General features: G+C 37.0%; 1 protein-coding gene across 1 annotated transcript; it reads right to left on the reverse strand.

Moving 5' to 3' along the window:
* Positions 1-1,685: 1,685 nt before the first annotated feature.
* Positions 1,686-25,644, reverse strand: LOC144631383 (tubulin-specific chaperone D-like). The gene is made up of 49 exons (XM_078489805.1): positions 25,303-25,644; positions 24,345-24,395; positions 24,106-24,203; positions 23,539-23,640; positions 23,191-23,343; positions 22,949-23,004; positions 22,022-22,104; positions 21,441-21,490; positions 20,716-20,761; positions 20,203-20,291; positions 19,427-19,470; positions 18,459-18,519; positions 18,336-18,380; positions 17,944-17,986; positions 17,718-17,778; positions 17,318-17,392; positions 16,935-16,966; positions 16,612-16,674; positions 16,345-16,404; positions 16,147-16,243; positions 14,782-14,839; positions 14,324-14,353; positions 13,856-13,941; positions 13,401-13,481; positions 12,755-12,828; positions 11,926-12,043; positions 11,030-11,090; positions 10,851-10,873; positions 10,508-10,539; positions 10,296-10,358; positions 10,015-10,070; positions 9,849-9,930; positions 9,607-9,661; positions 9,193-9,256; positions 8,873-8,964; positions 8,231-8,371; positions 7,446-7,529; positions 6,866-6,970; positions 6,681-6,734; positions 5,793-5,931; positions 5,495-5,547; positions 5,337-5,405; positions 4,975-5,052; positions 4,411-4,500; positions 4,053-4,140; positions 3,690-3,799; positions 3,392-3,470; positions 2,827-2,884; positions 1,686-2,629 (listed from the first exon to the last, which is right to left on the reverse strand). Exons 1-49 carry the CDS (start codon positions 25,496-25,498, stop codon positions 2,607-2,609), a joined length of 3,651 nt encoding a protein of 1,216 aa, XP_078345931.1. The 5' UTR covers positions 25,499-25,644; the 3' UTR covers positions 1,686-2,606.
* Positions 25,645-26,261: the final 617 nt, after the last annotated feature.

Below are 26,261 nucleotides of genomic sequence, written 5' to 3' on the forward strand. Positions count from 1 at the left end.
GCTACTTCCACCATCACTGCAAAGAGCCATTTATTTTTCAATCTTCTTCTGATTTCGTCAACTCCTTTCAGATGTCGATTTGTTTTGCCCCTGAACACTCTTCGATACGTTGAATGGTCGACAACTCGTTCCTTTCCGATAAAATTCGCGTTTTGCACTGAAAGCACGATGAACAATCACAGCAAAACATTTTCCTGCCATTTCTCGGGAAGAAAACCGATGGAAAGTAGGGGTGCCGATATAAAAATTGGTACCGTGCCTAGCGAGAGAAAACCTTCTTGTTTTGGTCGTGTAAATGGGTAGTGCCGTGCCGAAATGGTTTGGTCACGGTGCCAAAAATTTGCCGTGCCGTGCCGATTTTTTTACGCGTGTAAATGGGGTTTTCATTATTGCTTGTAGCTGGACGCTTGCCTTGAAGTCGTAATTATACTTGGGAAATAGCTCGCAGCTTTGGTTTTGAACATATTTTGATTTTAAGGACTATTTTCTCCCCTTGGAATGAAAATAATTAAAATTGTTTCTTCAGCATTAAGTTTCCAACTGATGAAATATTTTGTCTCGCAAAGTTGTTATTTTTAAATCGCAAATTGGATTGAGTGGAGTACCACGTGCTAGTAGTTTCAAAATCGGTGAAGAACGCAGCACACGAATCCTCTTTCAATTTAATTGACAACACGGGACCAAATTATTAATTGTATCGGGAAATACATTCGAGGTAAGGAAGTCTTTGAGAGAACCTCTTGCAACACGGGTGGTTATAGGCGCAACAACACGTTCTGCACGTTTCAACTTGCAATGAAACAACGAAGGTTTTGTCTTTAAAGCAGCGAAAGGTTCTTGGTGTCAATATGTGGTGTTTGTTATGAAATAAAACCATCACGGGAATGGTAATGAAAACGTGGCGATCGAATATTCCCGCGCCCGTCGGAGCAATAGTTCTTGCTCTATTGTTTCGAGGTTGTTTGTCGACTTGGTCGTTCTTTGTTTTAACTAATTTTCAATCCTCATGTGGGCCAGTTGAAAATCGTGGTACAATCATTTGCATTTCAGCACTAAAAAGAAGCACAGCATCACAAAATTCTGCGTTCTTATAACTACACGACGATGACGAAATTTTCGGATAAACACACTGCTTTTAGATTTTTAGTTAAGAGAAATGAACCCCTTTATAATAAGTGATTCCACGACATCGTAGTTGTGATTGCCATAGCTTCCATTTCGCGGGAAAAGATTGCCTGTTGCATCATCGTCCAAAAACCGCTGATTACATCGTGAATTGAGCGCGTTGCAAGTTGTGAGAGCATCGCTACTCGGTCCCAGACCTCGTTTCTATCCCCTCCTGGATTGCACTAATGAAAGTTAACAGTAGTTTGTATTTTCAATGCAAATTTTATTTTTTACACACAGACAAAGGACATACAAGCGCAACACATGCATGAAAACACGATGATGATTTATATTACACATGAAAATGTTCCGTAACATCGCATACCATATAATGGCTGCGGTCACATCTACGACGTAACTAAAGTTTAACTATAGTTAGTCTCAAGTTACGTGACGTCATACCTAACTATAGTTAGTGCTTTCGGTCGTCTTTGCGGTCACACCAATGCAGTTAACTATAGTTAGTTCTGATTAGGTTGTGAATAATTTGGTATTTAAATTAGTTCATGACAGCCCTTGTTGTTTATTTGTGTCCAGTTGTTCCTCTATTTTTTCAAGTTTTGCACGGCATTTCGGCGTTGAAGAGAATAAAATGAAGTAAGGATGCTAGAAACCGAAGAATTCGAGCTTAATTTTTGCTAACATTGATGATATGTAATTTCTTGGCATGTTGTTTTTCTTGTTTTCCTTCCTTTGACGCTTTGTTTTGCAAATTTATGTTCATCTCGCACGTGCGAAAAGAATTGTCGCATTCTGAGTGGCTTTTCGTTTGCAAACTTAAGACTAACCCATGAACCTTGCTTGGGTATAACTATAGTTAGTGTGTATTGTTTTGGATCAGCGAGGCGTAAATTTTCTAACTATAGTTAGGGCGAACAGAGAAGCGGTCACATTACCGAAATAGCTAACTATAGTTAACGCCGTCCTAACTATAGTTAGCAGTCTAGATGTGACCGCAGCCAATGCTTTTTTTTTTGCGCGAGAAGAACATTTGCGCACTGTTGATAAAATATAATAATAAAATAAATTAGATACAAAAATGTGTTCACTTATAAATTAATTCCACATTTTTTTCACATCAATATATTTCTTGTCAGCAAGCGTTCTGTTGCTATCTGTTTTCTTTTTTTATAATATTTTTTTCTAAAACAAATGTTCTGTTGAATTGATTATTCCACGGACTTTCGAAGGCCCAACGCCCGAAAATTCAGCTGCTTGATCAAAAACGGAGGTTTATCTACATTATTCCGAAGTATCAATATTAACGTGTCCAGGAGTCGGACGTCCACTCGTTCATAATGCGGCATTCCTGCTCTTGTACATGCGCAGTACTGTGGAAATGACCGGAGATGAAGGGGGTTTGAGGATTTTCGTGACCCACGTTGTAACTCAAATAAAATCCAATGTCTAGTTTTACAGCTTGTTTAAACGAAAACCTTCTAGTAACCACGACTGACCAGGTCTGTTGAAAAACAAAATAAAGACAAGCCAATCAATTAATCAAACCATCGGTGGATTTTTCGGTCGATCAGAAAATATATAAGGCCCGAGCCAAACGTCGAACTATTGTCTTTGGTCATTTGTATTAGGTTCGACTCATGTGAGGTTCGATGTTTGACCCGGGCCTATAAGCCACGAAAAATCGAATTATATATTTACCTTTGTAACTTTCTAATTCATCTTTCTTTTTCTCGACGGAGGTTTTCGCTGTGGAGGACTGAAAAAAAAAACATAACGAACTTAATCAGGGTTCAGTGTTAGAAAACAAATCCTCTAAATTTCCCTACTTCTTGCAGATGTGAATAAAACCAAATAAAACAAACGACAGCAATAAACACACAAACAACAACAACAATAAATCCCTTCCTCTCACTTGTGGGAACTCTTTTATCAGGTTCTTTTCAAGTCAAGTAACGTTCTACCAAGGCCAACCGGATCAATTTAGGTTTCTGGGAAACTGCTCACCTACCCCTCCCCAAACCTAACATTTTGCCCAAAGCGATAAGTAAGGGTTAATGTTAGGTTTGGGGAGGGGTAGGTGAGCAGTTTCCCAGAAACCTAAATTGATCCGGCCAATCAACTTTGTTGAGTTTCCTGTGATCTAGCTGGCGTGTCTCTTAGCATACGTTGTTTGGATAGGCCCGTTTTCAAAGACAACGAAGGACAGATTACGCCTCTTTTAAGGTATCCTTAAAAATAAGAGGAGTTGATCAAATAACAGTACCTTCAAGACTGGGTGAGGGATACCTAAAATGTCGCAAAGTCTGTTTCTTATAACACGGAGTTCTTCAATACTCGCATCCCTGAGAAAGTTAACAAAAGGTTTGGAAATTGTTAGCAAAATAGTTAACAATATACTGAGGAAACGACCTCACATCCTACAACGTTAATAAAGTCAAACTAAACAGCAATTTTGATTCATGAAATTGCAGGGTGAATGACCATTTATGCCACCTGTTTAGTAAACATGTTTTCGGACGAGCTCCGTCCAAGTCGTATAGAAAAATATTTGCATCCCTTACCACGAAGTTTCACTCAGTATTACTGAAACGTCATCCAAACTTTCTGCTGGTATGATGTCATCGTAGGTCAGTGCTGCCGCGTACAGTTGGTCAGCAGTAGTTTTACGAACCTGACGAGAAAAGGTCAGTTGTAAGGATAGCGCGTAAAACAAAAAATCTTTGAAAAAAAAAAATCGCCAACAGCATTAGGTTGCTTACGTGCCTTAACGTTAAACTGCTGCGTGTTGCGGCGTAGCAATAAAGAGGCAATCAAGGAAATGCTTCGTGCATTGCAGGCGTTAGAAATATTTGTCTGTAAATATGTCGATTGAACATCTTGACAGTAACAAAGTATATGTAACTCCAAATGGACGAAGGTCTTACCTGAGGGTATTTATGGCAAAGAAAAATGCAAAGTTGCTGGAAAGATTTCGTGCGTGTCACCCCTGGAAACTGTAACAGGCCGCAAAACCTTGAAAAGAAAGAAAAAGCATTTTAAACAGTAAACGTTACTGCCAAATTCACGTTTTAAAAGCAAGTTATTTTTTTTACAGAATGTTTAATACACAGTTAAAAGTGCTGGAATAATGCTTCTTGTCTAGGCGCTGGTCAGGAAACATATGACGCTGTACAGCAATGTGTAAAACTTGTGTCGAAACAAAATAGCGACACTAGTTGCAAAAACATTGCTTAGCATGCATACCAGCCCATACTGGGGTTATTCAATAAATTCTTTTCTTACACATTAACACTTGTGATCAACTTTCTGGCGTCACCAAGTTTGAAGATCTCTTTCTTTGTAAGGGTTAATACTGTCTGAGGGAATGGATGGCTGCAATAAAACAAAAACAATTGATCAAAACTGGTATATGCCAGGTAGGAGAGTTTGGTGGCACGTCAAAACGATTCCTTGTATCGAAGTGTTTTCTAGTTCTTGTTAACTATGTACCAATAATGAGATTTAATGTACCAATATTGGCCAGTTATGTAACAAAATTGACTAACTATTAATGTGAACGATTATGTACGTAATCATTATTAATTTTTAATGTACAAAGTTATGTTTTAATTTCTAGATAGAAACACGACCCCACAAGCAAGCTTCTTGTTTTTAACCAATGTCGTATATGAATAAAGGATGAAGTTGTTAGAAGAAATTACGTTTATCAAGAATTGGAGAAAACGGGTTCATGTAAGAAGAGAACAGTACAATACTTTTGTGTGAAATGCAAAAGTCTCTTCCCCCATCTCGACTTTGAATACAATACCCCTGCTATTGCAAATATGTAACACTTAACGAATATACCTTTCATCCTGCGTGAACAGCTCAAAACATCCATTGGAGAACAGCATGTCAAGCATCTTAAACAAAGGAACTATAATTCTACGATTGAAAACACAAATACAGTCGTTAGATAAGAAGAGATGAAACTGGCGCCAAGCACGGGAAACGTGTAGCCGGTGCTAAACGCGGGAAAGTCGCTACATCAAAGCGCAGTACCGCTTCTTCTGGTCTTGCATCTGATTGGCCAAGAACACGACAGCTTCATTCTGATTGGTCAGAACGCATTGTTTTTTTAATGGTCGACAAATCACATAGCTCACTGAGCTCAAAAGCACTTCAAGTAAAAAAAGAAAACAAAAAGAAAAATAATAAATCTAACTTGCCTGTCATTCTTTTCATTGTTTCGATAAATGTCCAAAAGCGTCTCAGCAAATGCAGTCAGCTCTTTCTCGCTATGAATAATATAAAATGAAAGGAGTTGCGTTACTTCACTCTGCAAAGATCAAGTGAAAATTTCATGTACAACAATTTTCTTCATTACCTGTCGTTTATGCTTTTCAAGAAACTTAGAAGCGAAGTATAGGAGTGTCGAACCTACAAGAGAAAATAGTAAAAGTATATTTTAAATATGCGAATAAGTTAGTTAGAAGCTTTGAAAAATATCCAAGTTACAGCAAAAATAACTCTTCTTGCATCTTGTTTTAGAGACAGGCAACTCGAAGGGTCCCATTTTCCATAATTTCAAAGCAAAAGAAAGAAAAGAAAAGAAAAGAAACCGTTGCAGGATCTCTTTTTCATTTTATACACATGTAAATTCTATTTATTTATTTTATACACACCAGTGATTCGGTCAAGCCTCCAACACTGACGGTCAAACCAAGAAGAACAGACCGCCTGTATGATGACAAACCCAAGAGCTTTGTTATTTTGGGAAAACACTCTGCAGGCGCGCTCCAGTTCATCTCCAAACACTCATTTCTACAACGAAACCAAAAACTTACAATTTGGAATAGATAACTAGAGAGGGCTTAGATAACAAAACGCATCTAAGTTTTGGTTTCATGCATGAAGACAAACGAGGAAGACCTGACCAAACGACAGTAAGAGTCTCTCATAGTTGAACCCTAGCATTTGAGCGCGGCCTAGCGAGGACGACCGTACTCGAGAACTTACAAATATCGCGCAATACGCGTCGACTCTCACAAAAATTTGAACAGGTTCAAATTAGGTGAGAGATACTGAACGTTAACATGATTCTATGAAAACGCACGATAGTCATTTGAGCTCTCGGCCACACTTATTCTCTTTTGGTCTTGAGATCATAGTTAGTAGAGGGGACTAACTATGTTGAGATGTATCATCGGGAAAACCCTAAGGGTTTTTGTTTTCAACTATCACTTGTAATGCATGGGCCATATTTTGCTTAACTGACCACATCGAATACTACATCTAATCCTTCAGAACTTGTTGCAATTGTGAGATAAAATCATGTATTTGATCATCATCAAGAACATGTATTTACCATAGTTCGTGAACAAACTATAGGGTTCCGTAACCACAATCAACTTAGACTGCAAAACAGTCGTTTTTTCTCTAAATTCGTTGGAAAAAGCGCTTTTCGAAGGCGCGTTCGCAAAAGATACGACTGTTTTGCAGTCTACAATCAACTTAAAGAAAATTATACTATTTGGAAGACTGCACTATTTATGTGACTAAAAAGTACTTACTTTGGAAAAAGTTCGAGAAGTTCTTTGTGGTGTGGTATATGAGGTAAAGAAGGGCTGAAAGTAAACAACAAACGAAAATTAAATTTTAAAAGCAGGTAAGTGAGGAGACTTGTGACTTGACCTGCGTAGTTTTCAAATTCTGTTCTTCGTCGTTTTAAGAATAGCTTAGTAAACACGTGACTCACTTGTCCATATAAAGAAGTCTTAAGAAAATTTCTCCAGCGTGCGCTCTTGTTCGGTCAATCTTCTCCGAGGCTTGTTGCGCAAGGCAGCACATCACACGCTGACAGCTGAGAAAACAAACATCAATAAAGTCGGAAAGAAAACTCTGGCTCATTCACATTGTAATATTACCGTTTAGACTTTACCTACTGTTGTTTTACAGTGAGTCCCCAATGTAGGTCTTAATTCAGCCATATTATCGCGGTCAAACTTAAATTTCATTCAAAGAATCGTCCTTTGCTATCACCTGACTGATCATTTTTCCCCATGTTTAGCAAATTCTACATGCCATTACTACATATAGGGATGTAAGCAAGTCATTTTCAGCCTACATACAGACTAACAGAACAAGGTAAATTGCCTTTTTTTAACATGACAGCCGTCTTGGAAGCACTTTCACGGATTGTGCCGTAAAGCGATAAAAAACCGTTCCCGCCAATTTGAAAAGAGGTAAGGATGTTCTCAAAGGGCTTTCAGTAAGTCGAAGCCAAAAATAAACGACGGTTTCTTTGGTGTGCCGGTGTCCAGTTGTATTGCACTTACATCTCTGGTGTCAGTAGCGAAGGATCACTTTCCACAACGAAACGAGTGAGGGTTTCCAGTCCACTCATGCTCGCTTCACGCACCCTGCAACAGACAACAAAGAGATGTCACTGACATCAACATACAATACTTGTTACTGTTCTCCATACATTTATGGCTGTACTAGTCAAAGAATTTTGATCGTACATGTATATAAAGAAAATTTCACTTCATTGGTCATCAGTTGTTTACAGTGCGACGCGCCTTACCGTGGCCACCCAACAAACTTTTTTACAAGTGTGCTCTCGTAACATTATTATTTGTTTGACGAACACGGCTACTTGCAAAGTTAAATACCATCAAACAGATACTTGTTAAATCGTATTTATCAACAAAACGCAGTGAAAACGTAAAATATTACAAGATGACACTTGTGAAAAAGTTTGTTGGGTGGCCACGGTAAGGCACGTCGCGCTATAATTATCCTGATCTTCATGCTTATGAAGTCGACTTTCGTTATCTAAAAATTCTGGACCGGGCTGCTCCAAACGCGATTTTAAAAGCTAATCTAGAATAGGCGCGAATTTTGATTTCAGTTTTTTAACTTTTCAGTGAGGTTATCTGTTCATTTTCTTTCTGTCCTTCAGTTTTGATGTCGACTAATCTCAAACTTCACAAAACACTCAAAACACTTTTACACAAGAGAAATTGAACTCCTCGATCAACTTTTAATCCTGGGTTAGTGTTGATCGGCTCAGTTTAAACAACCCGGCGCTGGCTTCTACACGTTGACAAAGCTGCCTTACCAGGCTCCAACATCCCCTCTGTTATCAATTGTGTAGTCATTCATGGCAGCGATAAAAGCGTCATAAAGCTCATGTAGACTTCTTTCTGTTACAACTTGGTCCTCGTCACCAGTTCTACTCAAACCCACGGTGCAGGCGATACTGAAATGACAAAAAGTCAAGAAATCTGGTTTCTGCTAGATTTAGCTTTCAATAGTTAACAAATAAAGAAGCCTCGACTGTGCTCTGTTCTGTTGTAAAGCACGCAGGAAGCGGCGATAGCACGAAAGAAGTGTAGGGTGAAACATGAGCCGTTTAATAGGCGAGTGTTTCTCTACAACACAGAGCACAGTTGATTATCATTTTCCCGACGGCTTTCCTTTTAATTTTAATCTTTGCTTCCAAAACGATTCAAAAGTGTCGTCAGCAAACATACTTTATACTCTCATAAAACACACTCAAAATGCTCAAAATGCCGAAGAAAAAATCAGACCTTTCGCATGATGGAGTGAGCTCCGGTGCTTTGCACTCTCATATAGTACGCTCTTTTCAGAGCGCACGTTATATCGAAACGATTTTATAATTTTTTATAACAGCTTACCAGTCAAAGTGATACAAATTGCACATCTGATAGATTTTACCAAAACTGACACAAACTCTTACTTTGCAAGAGACTTCAATGCGTCTCGTCTGGATTCAGCAAACTTTCCTGGGTCATTAGACAACTCTGAAGCCGAGATTAAACCAGAAAATACCTGAAATATAACAAGAACGACGTTGAAAGGTACGAAAAAGATAAATAAATAGACAATGACCTTATAACAATTATTATGTTACAAAACAGTTCGTTACTTCGCACTCGACTATATGTAGCTTATGTACAGAGTATCAGTGTTGCAACGATAGATTCGTTAGCATGAAAACTGTGCACAATGCATTAGTGAATATTGTGGACGGTTATTTTAAAGGGCAAGGAAACTCACCAGTTTTAACCTTTGTGACAGCAAAAAATTTGGCAAACTTCCAAAAGCTTGAGCAAACCCAACTCTAAAAAGATAATATCGACATTATAGCGATGAACGAGAGAAAGCAATATACACAAGCCATATATTTAGTTTTAAAAATGTGATATTCTTTCTGCACAGACCGAGTGATGCGATTTGTACCTGTCCAGAAAGATTTCGGGCGATAATCTGCTAATAAGGAGAAAATACTAAGCAATACGAAAGATCACAAATGATTTATTAATAATGATTCATATACACGACGAACTCTATTTACATAATTGAGTCATAGTCATTCAGCATCGACATAATAAAAAAAAAACTTATGAAACAAACGAATAAAACAAACAAACAGAACAAACAAATTACTGCTATCATGAACAGTATACCCACCTTGAGAATTCTGAAGAACTTTTCAACTGCTCAACATAATGTGTAATAATTCTATCTGCAATACATTAATGTACAGAAACATAAGTATAATTCCAGCCTGGGTGTAACAAAGCAACCGAACGTTTGCTTCAATCATTCGATATTTTGCAGATGATACACCTGAACAACTTGCTCATTACATGCAACTCGTAAACCTCTCTACGGAATAAAATATAAAATGCAAACAAAAAATGTATTTTTACCTTGTATTCCATCAACAGCGGTTCCGTCTGCTTTAACGTAATACTGCTGACATAAGGCACTAAGGGCTCGCACAGCACCTTCCTAAAAATGATCCGCAAAGACTATCAATATACTTTTCAGTAATGACAGCAAATAAACTGATAGTTTACAGTGGCAGAACGTCACCTGTATTGCTGGCTCCGTGTGCGACAAGTTATCATCAATAGTGTCTTGAAATACGCCTACAAGAGAAAGAAAGGAAACATCATTATCCAAAAATGGTTAAAACGAGGGAGAACAATCGGGAATCTCATAAAATATCAGAAGCCATGCTACCTAACGAGAAGTAAAAAGACGACGTGCATCTGTTGCTGTTCAAAAGTTCATTTGTTGTAGGCCAAAATGATCTTAAACTTATTTGATTTGCATTTGTAACAAATGATAACAGTAATAACTCAAAGCCTCACCAATAATCTGATCGCCATGCCAAGGTATTTCCGATATTGATAACTTTTGTATTAGATGACAAACTGAAAACAAGCAAAAAAGAATGCAAACAGTTTAAATCCCTCAGCTCGGACAGATGTACTGGGCAAGATATAGAAACAACTAAACAAACAAAACAAAAACAACAATAGTAGAACATCCCCTCTTGTTTAAAATAAGTGTTATTATGTACCTGCTTGTCGCATGAACTCTCCGCCCAAACCTCTATGAAAGAAAAGTAAACACAGGTCATGCAAAGAACCTTACTGCGAGCCGTTTTCGCGCACTTCGATTATCGAGCGAAAATTGCTTAGAAACGAGTGTTGCTTGTCCTCGTGCGTTTTGGCTATCAATGGACCGGAGAATAGGCCATTAAGATACGTCAAACAATATTCCCGCTGCAACAGCTGCCTCAGTTAATTATCACAGGCAGAACTTAAACCGAAATGTTGTTTTATTCTCTGACTGTTAATATGGTATGTATTACATCGCACAAAACATTCAAAAGCAAGAGACGTTAGATATAAACGGCTTACCTAAAACGCTTTGCTGCTCTTAGCTAGAAACAAATGGAAAAACAGGCATTAACAAAATTTTTAGTCAATAAATCGGTTTTTCTTCAGCGACTGAATAATCTCTGCTGCTCAAAGAACTCAAGTGTGAACAAGTGTGTGAATCTAGCCTAAATTGACACACTGAATAAAAACAGCTTTACCTGAGGTACAATGCCCTTCAAAACTTCAAAGCAGTCCTTATCAAGGATCTCTGTCAGCGATCTGTAAAATGAAAATCTTCACTAAAAAATGCTATGCAAGCTTTAGATTAGACTTAGACAGATTCAGTGCGCTACACATGCTTAAATGTGCATTTTAAACAAGAATATGAAAAAAACTAAACTAAACTGAATAGCTATGAAAACTTAATGATAGTCTAATACGATTAATCAATAATTAACAACTGCATCGCTAAATGGAGGTTGGGTGCCTGGGACATCCAGAAGCTTCCACTATTGGCAGCCAGCTCCTAGATGGACACTGCTCCCATGGCTGGGAAAATCCTGGCAACCCAGCCATGAGCCCCCACACAGAAAGAAGGAGGACAGACACCCGTCACACTAATTAAACAGTGGAAAGGGAGGGAGGGAAGGAGTTGAACAGACAAAACGCTAAAACTCCGGACCAACACTCCACTGGCCTGGCCAACACTAAAAACACACGCCTGAAATCCGGAGCACATGGAGCCCTGGCGCATGGGCATATCCAAAACACCGCTGACCACAAGGGAACACTGACGCTCTTTGTTGTTAACTCCGTTAACATTTAAATAAGAAGTCTAAAAGCAGCGAACCAAATAGCTGTTTGAGATTGCCTTCCTGACCTTCAACCGTTTCGTAACTTTACAGCGGCGCAAGTTAAATCTCTATCATTGACTGACTTCAATTTACAAAGCTGACTTGAATGCAATCATGGACACCGTAAGAACCCTCCCACCACCCCCCCCCCCACCCCACCCTAAGGGAACTTGCAGGCTAGGACGCCGTGTAATGAAATAAGCAATTTTATTAAGAGTTCAGAGATATGACATTAAATGAATTATAACGATATTTTGTACCTTCCAGTTTGTTGAGCGTGTAGATATAGAGCATGAGTTACTTCAGCACATCCCAGGATGTTGCCATGCCGTGTGTTGAGATCGATACTGTTGGTTTGTGCCAGCATCTTTGGGAAAACTAAAACGGCACAGAAAGAGACAATTTTCGGAATACACGAACGGGTTTTTTCATTCGATCCTAACATGAGCTACCTCTTATAAGCCCCCCTCCGGTAATAGGTCCATCTACCTGGAAACAAAAACAAAAAATACATCCGATTACCTCCCCCCCCCCGGATATAAGCCCCCTCTTGCCGGATGACAGTACTAAACAGGAAAAATGTTGCTTTATTATGCGTTTTTAACTTAAAAACGTATTTCGATCAACACTCCCGTGGCTCGTTTCGAAACGTTTTTTTTTTTCATTTCGCTGCTAAGCCCTTCCGGATGTAAGCCCCTCCGCTTATAAGCCCACCCAAAACCCCTTAAGAAGTTGTATAAGCCCAGGGCTTACCGTATTTTCTCGATTAAACGCCGGGCCCCGAATAAACGCCGGGTCTCAGGACTGTATTTGAAAATAAACCCCTTAAACAATTATTAAGGGTTTAATATGCCTTAAAAATAATGTCTACATATATAGCTGTCAAAAATAACGAATAAAAATCATTTCGTAGAAACATAGAGCTTTAACAAACTCCTGAAATCAAATAAACTCCAGCTGTATCGGGCCAAGTTTGAAATAAACGCCGGGGGCGTTTAATCGAGAAAATACGGTATAACCGGAATTTTACGGTATATTACTTAACGTGATTGTAACATAACTCTTACTAAGTTATACATTTAACTATACCTGTCTTGGCCATGTATTCTGGGTCCGTGGGAGTCAGGTTGTGTAAAGCTTGAGACGCCAATTCACGAACGCTCCTGTCAGAAAAAAAACAAGGAACGTAAACAAGGTACAGAAGGGCAACACAAAAATAAAGTGCACATTTGTCGCGCTCAAGTGTAGTCTGAGAATCAACTCGAAAATTTCATACTCATGACGTAGCTTTACACACAGGTCTGTACAGCCAATCAGAGGATATCTGTTAAGCTACTTTCAGCTCAAATCTCTTATGTCTCTTTTACGAGGAAAGAATTAAGCGTGCCAAGACGGACGCTTATGCAGTATACAGGTAGGAAAAATCTGCGTCGAGCCAAGCCAGAGCTTGGTTTCTGTAACATTAAGCGAATGGGCGTATTTCTACTCCCCCCTAGATGCATGTTAGTCCACAGTAGGGTTACCCCCACTGCCAACATTAGTTTGCCGGTACCCACTTATACACCTGGGTGGAGAGAGGCACTATGAGAGTAAAGTGTCTTGCCCAAGAACACAACACAGTGACCACGGCCAGGGCCCGAACCCGAACCCCTCGATCCAGAGTACAGCGCACTAACCATTAGGCCACCGCCCCCCGCGGCACCGCTATCTACCGCCATAATAATAAGTGACTTACCCGTCCCAGTGCTGTAATCTGACATCTGCTAGATTGTCAATCAAGGGTCTTGTATACTCCTTGAACTGAGCTATTGACACACTGAAAAACAAAAATCGTTAAATATGTACTTAATATAAAACGTTTCCTCTGTCTGGAAAGCAAACTAGAAAGTGCATTCTGGACTATTAAATGGCCCATAAGCCCATACGTGGTATTTTTTACTGGTAATCACACCATTTTTTGGTCTTTCTCTTATCTTAAAATAGTTTTAGTTTTAATTGACAGCAAAGACCACTCACTACATTACACTCAGTTTTTAATAGATGCTAAGTCGCGTGAGGGGACCCAACCTCGTACGGTAAGTAGCTTTGTACACCTCAGTTTGCCAATGTCTCTATATTCTAGTGGGTCGATGGAGAAAGAGACTTTGAACAAACAGAATTATTCACGGGAAAATGTCATTGGATTCTTACCTAACATTCAGATAAGTATTTACTCTGTTTCCAACTGCAAAATAATCTGCCATCGTAAGAATATCAATGCCATGTGGAAAGGTGCCCTAAAAACGCAAAGCAAATTAATGCTTTCACTGAGGTAAACTGTTCAAAACACAGCACAAAAGCATTCTTGGTAACATTGTTGTGATTTTATGGATCAAAAACTGGCAAAAGCAATTTTTAAGAAATTACAAAGCTGAGAAGGTGTTGGGAAATATTCGACATCCTCAGTCAAAGTTGAAGTGGAAGTAGTTTCTGCGCCGTGGAGAATCTCATTTTGAGGATATTTCCTGGCACGGCCCTTTACTGAAAGCTCCATAGTTCCAGACCAATATAAATACCGTTTAACTCACAAACTACGTTCTCTGCTGAATTTTATTTCAATTTCCTTTACTTTATTCAAAATGTGTTTGCGTTAGAAAGTAGAGTGACAAAAATACTTACCTGCCTTCCGACATTTTCTTGAAACGCAGCCTACCAGAAAAAGGTTATGTTAGGCATTACTGTCAACAAGCGCATCCGTCCATTTTTTTTTTAAATATAATTTATACCCTCCAGTGAAAAAGCTATTTTGTTCGCGGCATGAAAGGTTTGTAGTTCAGTACATGTACTACTGACCTCTCAGCCCAAAACAAATGGCAGTATTTCGTTTCCTTTCTTACTTAACAGAGCTATACTTTACTTATATTTTGGTACAGCGAAGGCTTAAAACAACTGACTTTCCTAACTCCCCTATCATGTTTACTACGATTCTGTCACACTTAGTGTTCCTTGTAAAATAACATTAATTATAGGGTGGAGAATGGAAAATCGCCGACTTAAAGTACCTTTAAAACGCAACAGTTTTAAAGATATTTTTTTTTGTAAATCCAACAATTAAAAGAAGAAAAGGTTTTACTTACAGAGGCTGCTCGTCTGCAGTTGACTTCACGATCAAATAAAGCGGCGGTAACAAGAGAACTGTCAAGGGAAAACAGTTAAAATAACATCATTATACCTTCTAAGGCGAAACTATAGACTGTCCACAGCCCTCTATTTTTTCGTGTTTTTTCGATCGATGAGCGCGCGGTAAGAACGGCGAGAAAACTGGACGCCAGCGCAAAACGGAAGAAGCAAGGGGGGTGGGGGGCGGGGAGCGAAAAAAATTTTATTCTATTTTTCCTTCGCTCGCTTGCCGCCCCCCCCCCGCCCCCACCTCCCGCCGCGCGCTCGCTCTTCGCGCTCGCTTCGTTTGCTTTGTTGCGTTGAAAAATCGAGAGGCTGTGGACAGTCTACGAAACTATAGTTGAAGCTATGTTTTTATACGTTTTAGCACTATTATATATACTATTATATATATATTATATATCTCTTTGAGTTTTCATGTGGTCTAACAATGTCTTCACTTAGGTGCGAAGTAGAAGACCCTTCTGGATGATTTTTTAGAGGTTCACGAAAAAGGAGAAAAAGATATGGAGGGGGGTTAGTGGATAAAAAAACAATAGGAAAAAAGATGACGATTTAAAGTTAGATGGACAAAAATATAGACTGTTGTATATCAGAAATTTTGTTGTGCGGGGTAGTCGTCATGTTTTTGGATGTTGGTGTCCGTCTACTAATTTTTTAACTTCAAATTCTAATTTTAAAACTAAATCAAATCTTCAATATTTCTTATTTCTCTAAGTTTTACAACTCCTTTAAGAAAAACTATCTCCTCCCAAAAACCTCCAAAAATCGCCTAAATAATAATTTACACAATACCCCCTAACATAGATTTATGGGACAAGCATAGCGTTTTTGCATTGCTTAAAAAGCGAACGAGATATATCCAACAACAACATTTGAGCTTTATTTGCATGACCATAAAACATTACAGTATTGCAAAAGCATAGGCTAATATACAATAGTAATAATTACAATAAAAAATCATTAAAAAAAACTAATCAAATAATCAGTGATCAAGAATTTGATAATAATTTGTCTCTCAATTCAATACAGGACGATATAAACTGCACTAATTGCATATTAATATAATAGTCAGTGGAGTTCATTAATTGCACAATCAAGGTTGAAATTGATAACTGCTTGGGATTCGAAATTATATGATCTATTTTATTGAAAAAGATGTTTCTAATTGATGAATATCTTGGACAATGAAATAGAAAATGGGTTTCATCTTCAACATTATGCCCACAGATAGTGCAAAGTCTGTCACTTCTGGGGATATATCCAAAACACTCATGTAAAGCGGCAGAAAAAACTTTATGTGAAGTCCCGCCTTAACTGACCTGGCTATTCCTTGAACGTGTAGTTGGATTTCCTTTGGATCATAAGCTCGGGCAAATGACCAGCACACATAGCAAGCACCATCTCTTACATGGCTCCCTGCATAATGCAACAATAACAAATTTAATTTAATGACATGACTCAAGCTCTTCAATTAGCAGACTTGTACATTTTAGGGAATGGCGGAAGGATCTACTCACCGACACTACAATATCCTCTCATTTCATCATAAGATAAGGCTTTAAGCACAGCAGGGACAACTGAAAAATAAAACAGAACTTACTGAAAAAGTCCTGTTGTGTATTGCGGACTTTCTGTAGCTTTTGTATTGTTTGTTTGGGGGGGGGGGGGGGGGGAGAGTGTATAGTTTAAGGGCGACAACAATGTCAGCCTCAAGACTCAAAATACCAGCTCCCCTTGCTTAAATGTTAGAAGAAATAAGATGTTAGTAAAGGGTTTTAGCAAACCTTCAGGAAGCCTGTCAGGTAACAGAAGTCCTCTTCGACCAAGCTCAGCAAGAGCTAAACATCCTGAAACAGAGAAAAGAAGTTTTCATGACGGACTTTAAAGCTCTCCCAACCCTTACGCGTTCTCATATCCTCAAACACTCGACCCTCACTATTGTTTGATCAGGATACAAGACTATCCGTTCCCAAAATAAACGAAAAAAAATAAAAAAATAAAATAAAATCCTTATTAAGGAACTGAGCCATTTTAAGAATTACAGTCGCTTTTTAGAACGGTGCCTTGACGATTTTGCAAGAAATAGCAAAAAAAAAAAAAAACTCACCTCCGTGCCAACTGCAATCTGATTCTCTGAAACTAAAAAATAAATATAGATTACTTGAATGGCCGTTTTCACTGACACAACAGACGGATAAAATAAGACGGACAAACCATCAGACAAAATCAGACGGCTTCTACGTTCCCGATTTCACATTAAAACAGTGACTTGTCCTTTTAATTTTCGTTTATAAACGTAATCCGTCTTCTAGTGTGAAAAAGCCGATTAATTAAAAATTAAAATTACTAACAGACTACCAAATCGGTTTTCTTAAATACAAGATAAGAGAAAAAAAGTAAAATAATAAAATTTTTGACTCTTATAGCAAACAGTATGGACTGTGGAGTCTAAATCTACGACCTGTCTATATTTTGATATAAATATCTAACCTGAATAGTTCTAAGACGTTTTCAACGATCTGATCAGCTAGCTCTTGAGGAAGTCTACCAGTTATTCTTCCAACCCTATTTGGAACAACAAGAAAAAAATCTTAAAATCCCACAGCACAATCATATCATCGCTAAAACATTGCAAAGAAAAAACCGTCAAACAAACACTAAAACAGAGAGTTTCTATGCTGTGCATGTGGGGCTCTGCTCTCTTAGCAGCTTTGGAACCACTAGCACCTGAAAAAAAGCTTCGACACTTTATAAAGATGACAGTTTTCCTCAGTATCTTCATTATTATTGACTTTTACCAAAATTATGCGTTTCTGCTTTTACGAAAATAAGCTTAAAACCGAAAGTTTTGGAACTTTTCGTTTTAGTCTTATCTAAGATTGTACTTTACCCTTTAGCAGCCGACCATCTTACGACTGTGTCCTTGTCTTTGAGACCAGTCAGAAGTTTTTCTGTGAAACAAAACTTGAGATTATCAGCTCAACGCCATGGAGTTCATAATTTAGCAGTTCAAAAGTTGAGTAAGTGTCTCTGTTTAATTGCAAAATTTTTCTTGAGGGGTCAACGATAACTAGAATAAGTACACTTCACTGTCAAAAATTTTAATTTCAACAAACCAATAATGTCCTCTAGTTCTTCAGGAACATCATATTCTTCTTCCTACAACAGAAAACGTTCAGTATAAGAACAATATAACCTAGTCAGAAAAAACTACAATCATGTAAAACTTGTCATCGACATAACTTAAAGACCGAACAAAACTTCTGAATTAGATTCTTCTGGGCATAATTATTTCTAATATATAAAAATCTTTTTCAGAGTCTACAGATCATACCACGTCACTTCGTTCGCCGTTTGTGGCTCGGGTTCAATCTACGCCATCTCAGGCGGAGTGAAATAACGTGGCTATGATCTTTACGATAATATCAGAGTACTATAAACACATTGAAACAGAGGTGTTGTTCAATTCCTTCAATGAAGTACCAAAGCTACATTTTTCAATGCTTACCTCATCGGTGCTAAATTCTGTTGCACGGTGGTGGTGCCTTTCATTCTGAAAAAAAAAATGATTAAAATACGATTTTTTTTACAAAATCGTAAACACTCAATGTTGCATTGATGTCACATGTACCTGGTCTTGAGAGAATGGATTTGCCAAATTGTATGCCAAGGAACGACTCCCTCTTTGATATCTACACACAGAAAAATAGTTATCGTTTCAATGTCTAGCCACAACAGGCTCACATTTGGTTCACACATATGACAGGCAAAGCTGGAAAAATGAGTCTGGGAGTTAAGTGAGTCACTTTTTTTGTGCCTTGCCAGTTTGCTACAATACTGGCTTGACTGCTTGCATGTGTGATCCCACCGCTAGACTGCTTCCAGGCTACATTCATTCATTAACCACGTTATTTTCAACCATGTTAAGTTCCCTGTGATACAATGATTTTTTTTTAATCATGGACATGTATATTGCACAAAATATTAAAAAATATAACAATTCGTCACAAAATGTTTGTCATAAATACTAATTTGTTACAAAAAAGTTAACGAAACAAGTTCACTGCAAATTCAAGTTTACTACTGGCTGACAGTTGGCGATGGACGAAGCCCCAAGTCGTTCCAAGTTAAAAAACCAAGAGTGGCTGAATATAAGTGGAGAAGTGGTCGCAAGTCAAATACTCAGAAAAAAGATTTTCCGAGTTCCCCAACGGGAGTCGAACCCATGACCTTCCAGAATACCGGTTGGACGCTCTAACCAATGAGCTATGGGGGACTCATGGTGAGCGAGGTCATTTACTGGGTTCTTATGTGTGACACATAATACTTGCGACCACTTCTCCACTTATTTTTACTTTAATCCAAGTCACCACTTATCATATAGTGGCTGAATAGTTTAACACAGAGAATCGATACTGAAAACTGATTTTTTTGATGGTTTTGTTTGTTACCGCAATGATTTATTAAAACCATGTGCACCCCCAAGGGCCTTTTGTTCTTCTGCAAAACCAATCAAATCACAAGTTTGTCAACAAGCAACCAGCCACTAATGTATGTTATACTTAAAAAAAATTACATAGTGCTACACAGATTACTGACCTCCAAGTTGCAACTCTTGGTCTCAGAAAGGTTAAACCAAGACGCTAAAAAGAAACAATAAAATGTACATGTATTTTGTATTAAACACGTCTTTGTTAAGGGGGATAAGGAAACCCTTCCCTATGAGCAGTGGGTTTTTCCTATGCCGAACGCTATGCTGCATCATAGCTTTTACAAGAGCTCCCATTTATTTTGCATCATGATAATAAGAAAGTGAAAAAGATAAATCAGAAATCAGAGCCACCTTATACTTCAAACAAACCTTTCTTTGCACAAAGTAACTTACAGACGAGTGTAAATTGGCAGGAGCTATTTACAGTAAACTTCATGTACACATGTGTTCTTCCCTTACGTTTAATTACTAGTTCATTGCAGATTCTTTTCTCCCCCCCCCCCCCCACCCCTCCCTGCCCCACCACACTACAGGTTTCTCTCACAGCCTCCAGAGTAGCCAGGAGCATACTTAATTGAAATAATTATGTATTATAATTTCAAATAATATAATATATATAAATTTAAATTATCTATTTTTGGTTTTAAATTTTTCAAAGCAGTTTGATTTTTATTTCCCTTTGTTTCACATTATGATAAGGTGACAGAGTGTTGAGACTAATTTGTGTAAATGGGGCTTGGTGGTTATAATTTTGAGCATATGACATTACCAGGGAGGAGACCTTTTTTAAAAACACAACATATCCATGTACATGCATTTATAGTACTTTTGTATGAAAACTTCTTGGATGATTGCAATATTTCAAATAATTCAATGTGTGTACCTGTATAAGTTTGATATTTAACTTCCTCAGCAATGTGTTGTTGATGTTTGATATTTGACAAGCTCCTGTTTGCTTCAATACTATAGGAGCTGAATAATATAAAAGCATATGGAAAAGTAATAATATTAATTTCACTTAATATTTATCTACATGTATGGTGGCTGGTTATGAGTAGTGTCCCTTTCGCTCAAAAATCTGTCAGTTGAACAACTTACTACAAAAAAGTGAGCGAACGCAGTTTACAAGTGAGCTGGGAGTACTGCGGGTGGGATTTTAGAGAAAATGAGAGACTCCTAGCATTCCATGTCCTGGCATTATGAAGTTAATTTTGGACAATAGTATGTATCTCTAGTTAGTGTAATGAACAGGAAAAAGTTCATAAAGAATACTCAAGGAAAATGGAGGGTATTGGGTAAACAAAATCCACTGTTTCCCTCATGTCATGAAGTCACTGTTAAAAAGTGCTTCTGTAGATTACAAGTGCAATAATTTATTATAATAATCATCACTAACCAAATGGTATTAAGTCATCTCTTTTCCCATGCTTGAAAAGCAAAGCCTTAAAGATAAATAACAAGGTATTGAAGGCATTTACAAGAACATAGATCGTCTTTAAGAGAATTTTCAAATAAATACATTTTGAAGTTCAATGTAATGTCAAACATAATTCTAAAGGTTAATCTTTTCCAAATAAAATTTATTTAAAAGATGTTCACAATTATCTACTTTTTAGTTATTAAAAAAAAGCCTGAAAAAGAAATAAATTATGGATACAAAGGGATTCAAACTCATGACGAACACAACCAGTGCAAATACTCTGACACTGGGCTACATTAGCCACTCACACTAGGAGCTGGTCAATTGCAAGTTGTAGTCATAGCCAGAAAATGATAAAACACTACACAGGTACTGAAATACCAAAAAGAACTTGCAATCTGTGGCCAGCTCCTGTTAGCTTCATATAAATGTAGCTCAGTGGCATCAAAGTTAATGCACTGAAATGGCACATACATTAATTTTATATTCAGGATAACAAAAAAAATTATTATATTCTGAATGTTGCAAGTTCACGTACTGTAACAATATTTCGTTACCTGAGCCTTGACAAATCTAGTGGTTTGGATCAGACTTTGGCCAATGATTTTCACTGGCTATACAATTGGTCATACTACAGTGTTGATTAAAATAAATAAAAATATCTCCATTTTGTTAAATATCTGATGTGAAATAAACATTACCAGTGTTGTTAAGATTCCTGTTAGTAACAGCATTCCATCCATTGTTTCTCCTGGTCAGGTACATGTAGTCACCAAATGTACATGTAATAAAATAAAAATAATAAAAATACAATATTAAATAAGATGAAAAATAAAAATACACGAGACAAGACATATAAAGTTAATATTAATTTTAACTGACATTATTTTATATTTATGAAAGGCTTTGGACTGTTGGGGTGTCTACCAGACAGGGTTCTCATTAGAAGGCGCACGCGGGACCAGGATACCAGTACCAGGACACTCAAGAGTCAGTACCCGCCTAGTTTTTAGTTTTAACTTGAACTTAAGGAAGTTTGCTTTATTGTGTTATTTTCTGCCGGCCCACTCTCCCTTTGATGCCTTCCTACTTCAAAACTTAATGAAACCCCTTGCTATCAAAATTAATTAGTAAGACTGATTCTTCATATTGCAGCAGTAAATGTGTAAATGATAGTCATCATGGCTGCACCTCATTGATTTTTATCTCATAGAATATAACTTGCATTTGTCTAATGATCCCTTATAATAGTAATAATTATATACTGATTGTAAATACACACCATTAGCCTTTTCCATTCTTATCAAGCACCAATCCAGGAATTCAGCCAGCTTGTCTTTCTTCACATCTGGCCTTGTTACAAACCTTAGAAAAAATTGCAGGCAACGATATAATTATTGCAGTGCATAATATTTTTATTAGTAAATTAATGTAGGGGATATTTATAATTAGGTTTTCCATTGTGTGGGTACATAATTATATTTATTTATAACTTTATTAGTAAGACAGTCTACGTCACTAGTTATTAATAAAGCATGGCCAGAAATTATAATACAGGGCTTAAATTTTACTTTGATTGTTCCAGAAATAATATCAGGAAATAATGTAGCTAATATTTATAATTGTGTTTAAATAAAGGAATTTCTGCTTAAGTGGCATGAGATTTACAACATGTATAATATTACTGCACAATAAAATACAAAATTTTAATTACCTTATTCTTACTAATTTTGGCGATTTCAAAATAATCGCAAAATTTAGTACACACGAAAAAAAACATAGCTCGAAATTTAAACATGCGAAAGTTAATACCATATTATCTATCACAACAGTTAAAATTTTAAATGTTTGGAACTGCAACTATCTACCTTTAAAAAATATCTTTCCATCTTGTTTTTGACTATCACCCTTCCTCTGATTACTGTTTCGAGCTTGTAAAATGATTCAAAACCTCTTGTTAGTACAGTCACTTAAGTTTCCATTTGCAGGCTCCTTGTAGTTGCATTCAGCCATCACTTTGTGTATTTCCAGTGGTTCCTTAGTCGTTGACGACTGATCCATAACAAAATCGCGGAATTTAATACACTTTTTCTCTTATTCTTCTTGCAATCGCGAAAATTAATACTTGCAAAATTCGCCTCTCGAATTTTCGCAAAATTAAGTACGCCCGAAAATTAGTAAGAATAAGGAATCACAAATACAAGCTTACTTTGAAATAACTAAAGCTGCAGCATCTCTTGATTTATCAGGAACTGACAGATATACCTGGTGCACAAATTTATTAATACACAATGTAAGCAACTCATATACAAAAAGAGCAATTCAAGTAAAATTAAAACAAAACATATCCAGCATATGAAAAAAAATTTATACTTGTCTGACTAATAATATTTTTTTTCCTGGAACTTGACCACAAGGTTTAACCAAAACTTTACCAGTTTGGTATCATACCTTTGCTGTTTCAAGGATTCTATCGACCACAGGCCTGCGTCTTTCCACTGTTCCAGTGATGACTTCTTTGAGCCCATCAAAGCGAGTCATATCAAAAGGTATCATACAGACAATTGACAACCATAGCAACAGAACATAACGCGCCTCCCAGGTCTGAGGTTCACAAAATAAACAACAAAATTTAGAACACTTTTAATAAATGGGTCATGATCAGTAGAATCTAATCAACTACTAATAAAATTATAAGAGGTATGACAATAAAGTAAGAGGTACTGTATGTATACTGCTACTACTACTTCTACTTTATGAAGTTAACATTTAACCTTAATACCCAGAAAAATAATGCACCTCGTGATCTTGAGGATTTTGCTGTGACAGCATTCCAAGAACTGGTTCCACATCAGTAACTTCATGGGCAAACAGTCGTACCACATATTTGGGTCCCCTAACCTATAAAGTTAAAAATACTAACAATAAAACTGTAAAAGTGAAAAAATACTAACAACCCTCCAAGTTTACTTTTTTCCTAAGTGGCCATTTGGCCACCCGACTGCTCAGGTTTGGTCGCCAGTGAAAAATTTTAGTCTCTAAATTAAGCTCACGCCTTCATTCCTTCTTCTCAATTTAAGTCGCCAGGCTGGTGACTTTGGTTCCAATTTAGTCGCCAGCTTCATAAGAGAGAAATTTTAGTCGCCATGGCGACTAAAATGGTCTTACATTGTAACTTGGAGGGTTGACTTACAGAATTTACATGACTTTGTATATATTATTACTAAAACAGCTCTTACAAGAATGTTTTTTACTGCTCCCTCTAACTTTAATGCACAGTACACAATAAAAGGTTTTTTCATGCACATGTACAATGATTATTTTTATCTGATTTCGCTGATTAGTAATCCATTTCTGAACACAAACCTTGGTTATAAAGTAGAGATATTTAAAGGCCTGGTGAATCACTTTAGCTGGGTTTGAAGGAGCTCGCACTATATGCTGCAGTTTCTGTACAAGGCATTCTGAAAATAAGATATCATGTCATGTTTTATAAACAACAGAAGGTAGTCATGGAAACACTAATTACCCCGGTACATTCAATAAATGAAAGTTCCAACCAGAAAAACAAATTAAAATTGTCATCTTAACCATTTTACATGTACCTAAATGTGGATCCAGTAAATGTGGCTGCTCTTGGTATTTATTGAGTATAACTGCAAAGAAAAAACCAGTTTCTTATTATTTGCTATATTATGAATTAGTTATTTTTTTTTTTTTTTTTTTTTTTTTTTTTTTTTTTTTTTTTTTTTTTTTTTTTTTTAATTTTTTTTTTAATTTTTTTTTTTTTTTTTTTTATATTTTTTATTTTTTTTTTTTTTTTTTTTTTTTTTTTTAACTTTATAAAAAGAATACTAACCTTTCATATTAAACAAACATGAGTGAGGTGTTATATTTATATAATGGTTGTTTTTTTATTTTTTTTTTTATTACAAATACACCTAGGTGCATTTTCTTTTTCTTTTCTTTTTTTGAGCCCTTATATGTCCCATTCATGGCACAATGAGGATGGATAAACATTTTTTTATTTTTATTTGAATGGTCTTGCAACAGGAATTGTTGAATCTGAGGCAAAGGCAGCTCAGAAAACAACTGTTAAATACAGCTCTGTTTACAAATAGATAAAATAATAATCTTTTTTTTTAAATAATTATACATGTCAATAAATAGGTATATAAGTAAAAATAAAAGAAACAAATACGTCTTAAAATACAAGTCTTAACATTGATTTTAAAGTGAGTTGAACGTATCATATATTTTTTCTGGGTAGGCTTCTCCAAAGTTTAGGCGCGGCTGATGATTATGCCATACAGTGTAGATAGGCGTAGAACATTTTCATTTATTTTGCTCTGTCGACTCACCAAATCCGCACCATTCTGATATGAATAGAATCAAACAAACATTGAAAGTAACTCAGTTAAGCTTAACCTTTATATATAGCATGGATCCCGGCATTTTGACAAGGACGATTCAACTCAGACAGCTGATCGAGTGAGCCGAGTGAGCTCACAGACGGCTCAGCCCAACTAGTAAACAAGAGGTTCAAACATAAATCAAGCTTACCAATAAATCGTTCTTCGGCAGCCTCTAGTAAGATATCATCGTGGCATATGGATCCTATAGTTTCAATCAATGTTATGACTTCTTGTACTTCGGTAAAATGATCAAGGCTGTAAGAGAGCGACTGTTCGTCTTTGACCGCCATTTTTATTTTATTCAAGTTACCAGTCCCTCCGGTGTCAAACAACACGGTCGTCATGCAGGCACCCGAGGATCTCACTTCTTACCTCAAAAAATCCGCGGTTCGTTCAAAATAAATGATAAATAATCTCAAAATTGAATCCTTCCTAAAATCAATTGCAATCGTTTTCAGATCGTTTTCTGCTTCCCATCATTAGCTATCCTTCCAAACCCGAGCAGAGCACAGAATCGGCTTTCCGGTCAGCGGCTGGTCGCCGGGCAGTCTTGGTTAGTACGTCATGTATGGGAACACAAAAGAGCGAGAACCAAATGATCCTTTTCAGATACTGAATACTTGCTGAGAATTATTCAATAACTGAGGGAAATTCCCGCGCGCTGATTGGTCGAAAGTTAGAGCCAGACGGGTGTAGACTTGTAACGCAACGTCAGGCAAATAAGGAAAACATCAAAAATTGTCGCGCATTTTCCAAAAACATAATCCAGCGAGTTTAACATTTAAGACGTATTTTTTACATATTCGTCGGTTTCATATTGAAAAAGATATTAGACTGTCCACAGCCTCTCTATTTGTCAGCACAAAAACCTATTTTTCAACGCAAAAAAGGGCTCTGAACAGTTTAAAAAGGAAAGCGATCTTATGAGTTGTCACATGTGCGCGCGATTTAATTTCGCAATGATTTTAGTTGACAAAAGATACGAATCATGAACAGCCAAAGAATAATATTTTATGTAGGAATCGTTCTCTTGGCCCGATTTAAGTTTTTTAGAACTTGTCTCGCATTGTGAGCTCACCTGAGAGATCAAGTCTTGCTACTATAATA

Source organism: Oculina patagonica, chromosome 12 (genome assembly GCF_052425735.1).
Source record: "Oculina patagonica isolate OP01 chromosome 12, crgOcupat, whole genome shotgun sequence".
In the NCBI taxonomy this organism is placed as follows: Eukaryota; Metazoa; Cnidaria; class Anthozoa; order Scleractinia; family Oculinidae; genus Oculina; species Oculina patagonica.

Bases quoted from the DNA above. Each gene is read 5' to 3' on its own strand.
- LOC144631383 (XM_078489805.1), bottom strand. From the start codon at position 25,498: ATGACGACCGTGTTGTTTGACACCGGAGGGACTGGTAACTTGAATAAA. The intron at 6,971-7,445 runs GTAAGTGCAATA...TTGTTTTCTCAG, and splicing joins TCGCTACTGACACCAGAGAT to CTGTCAGCGTGTGATGTGCT. The intron at 3,800-4,052 runs GTAAGACCTTCG...TTTTCTCGTCAG, and splicing joins TTTGCCATAAATACCCTCAG to GTTCGTAAAACTACTGCTGA.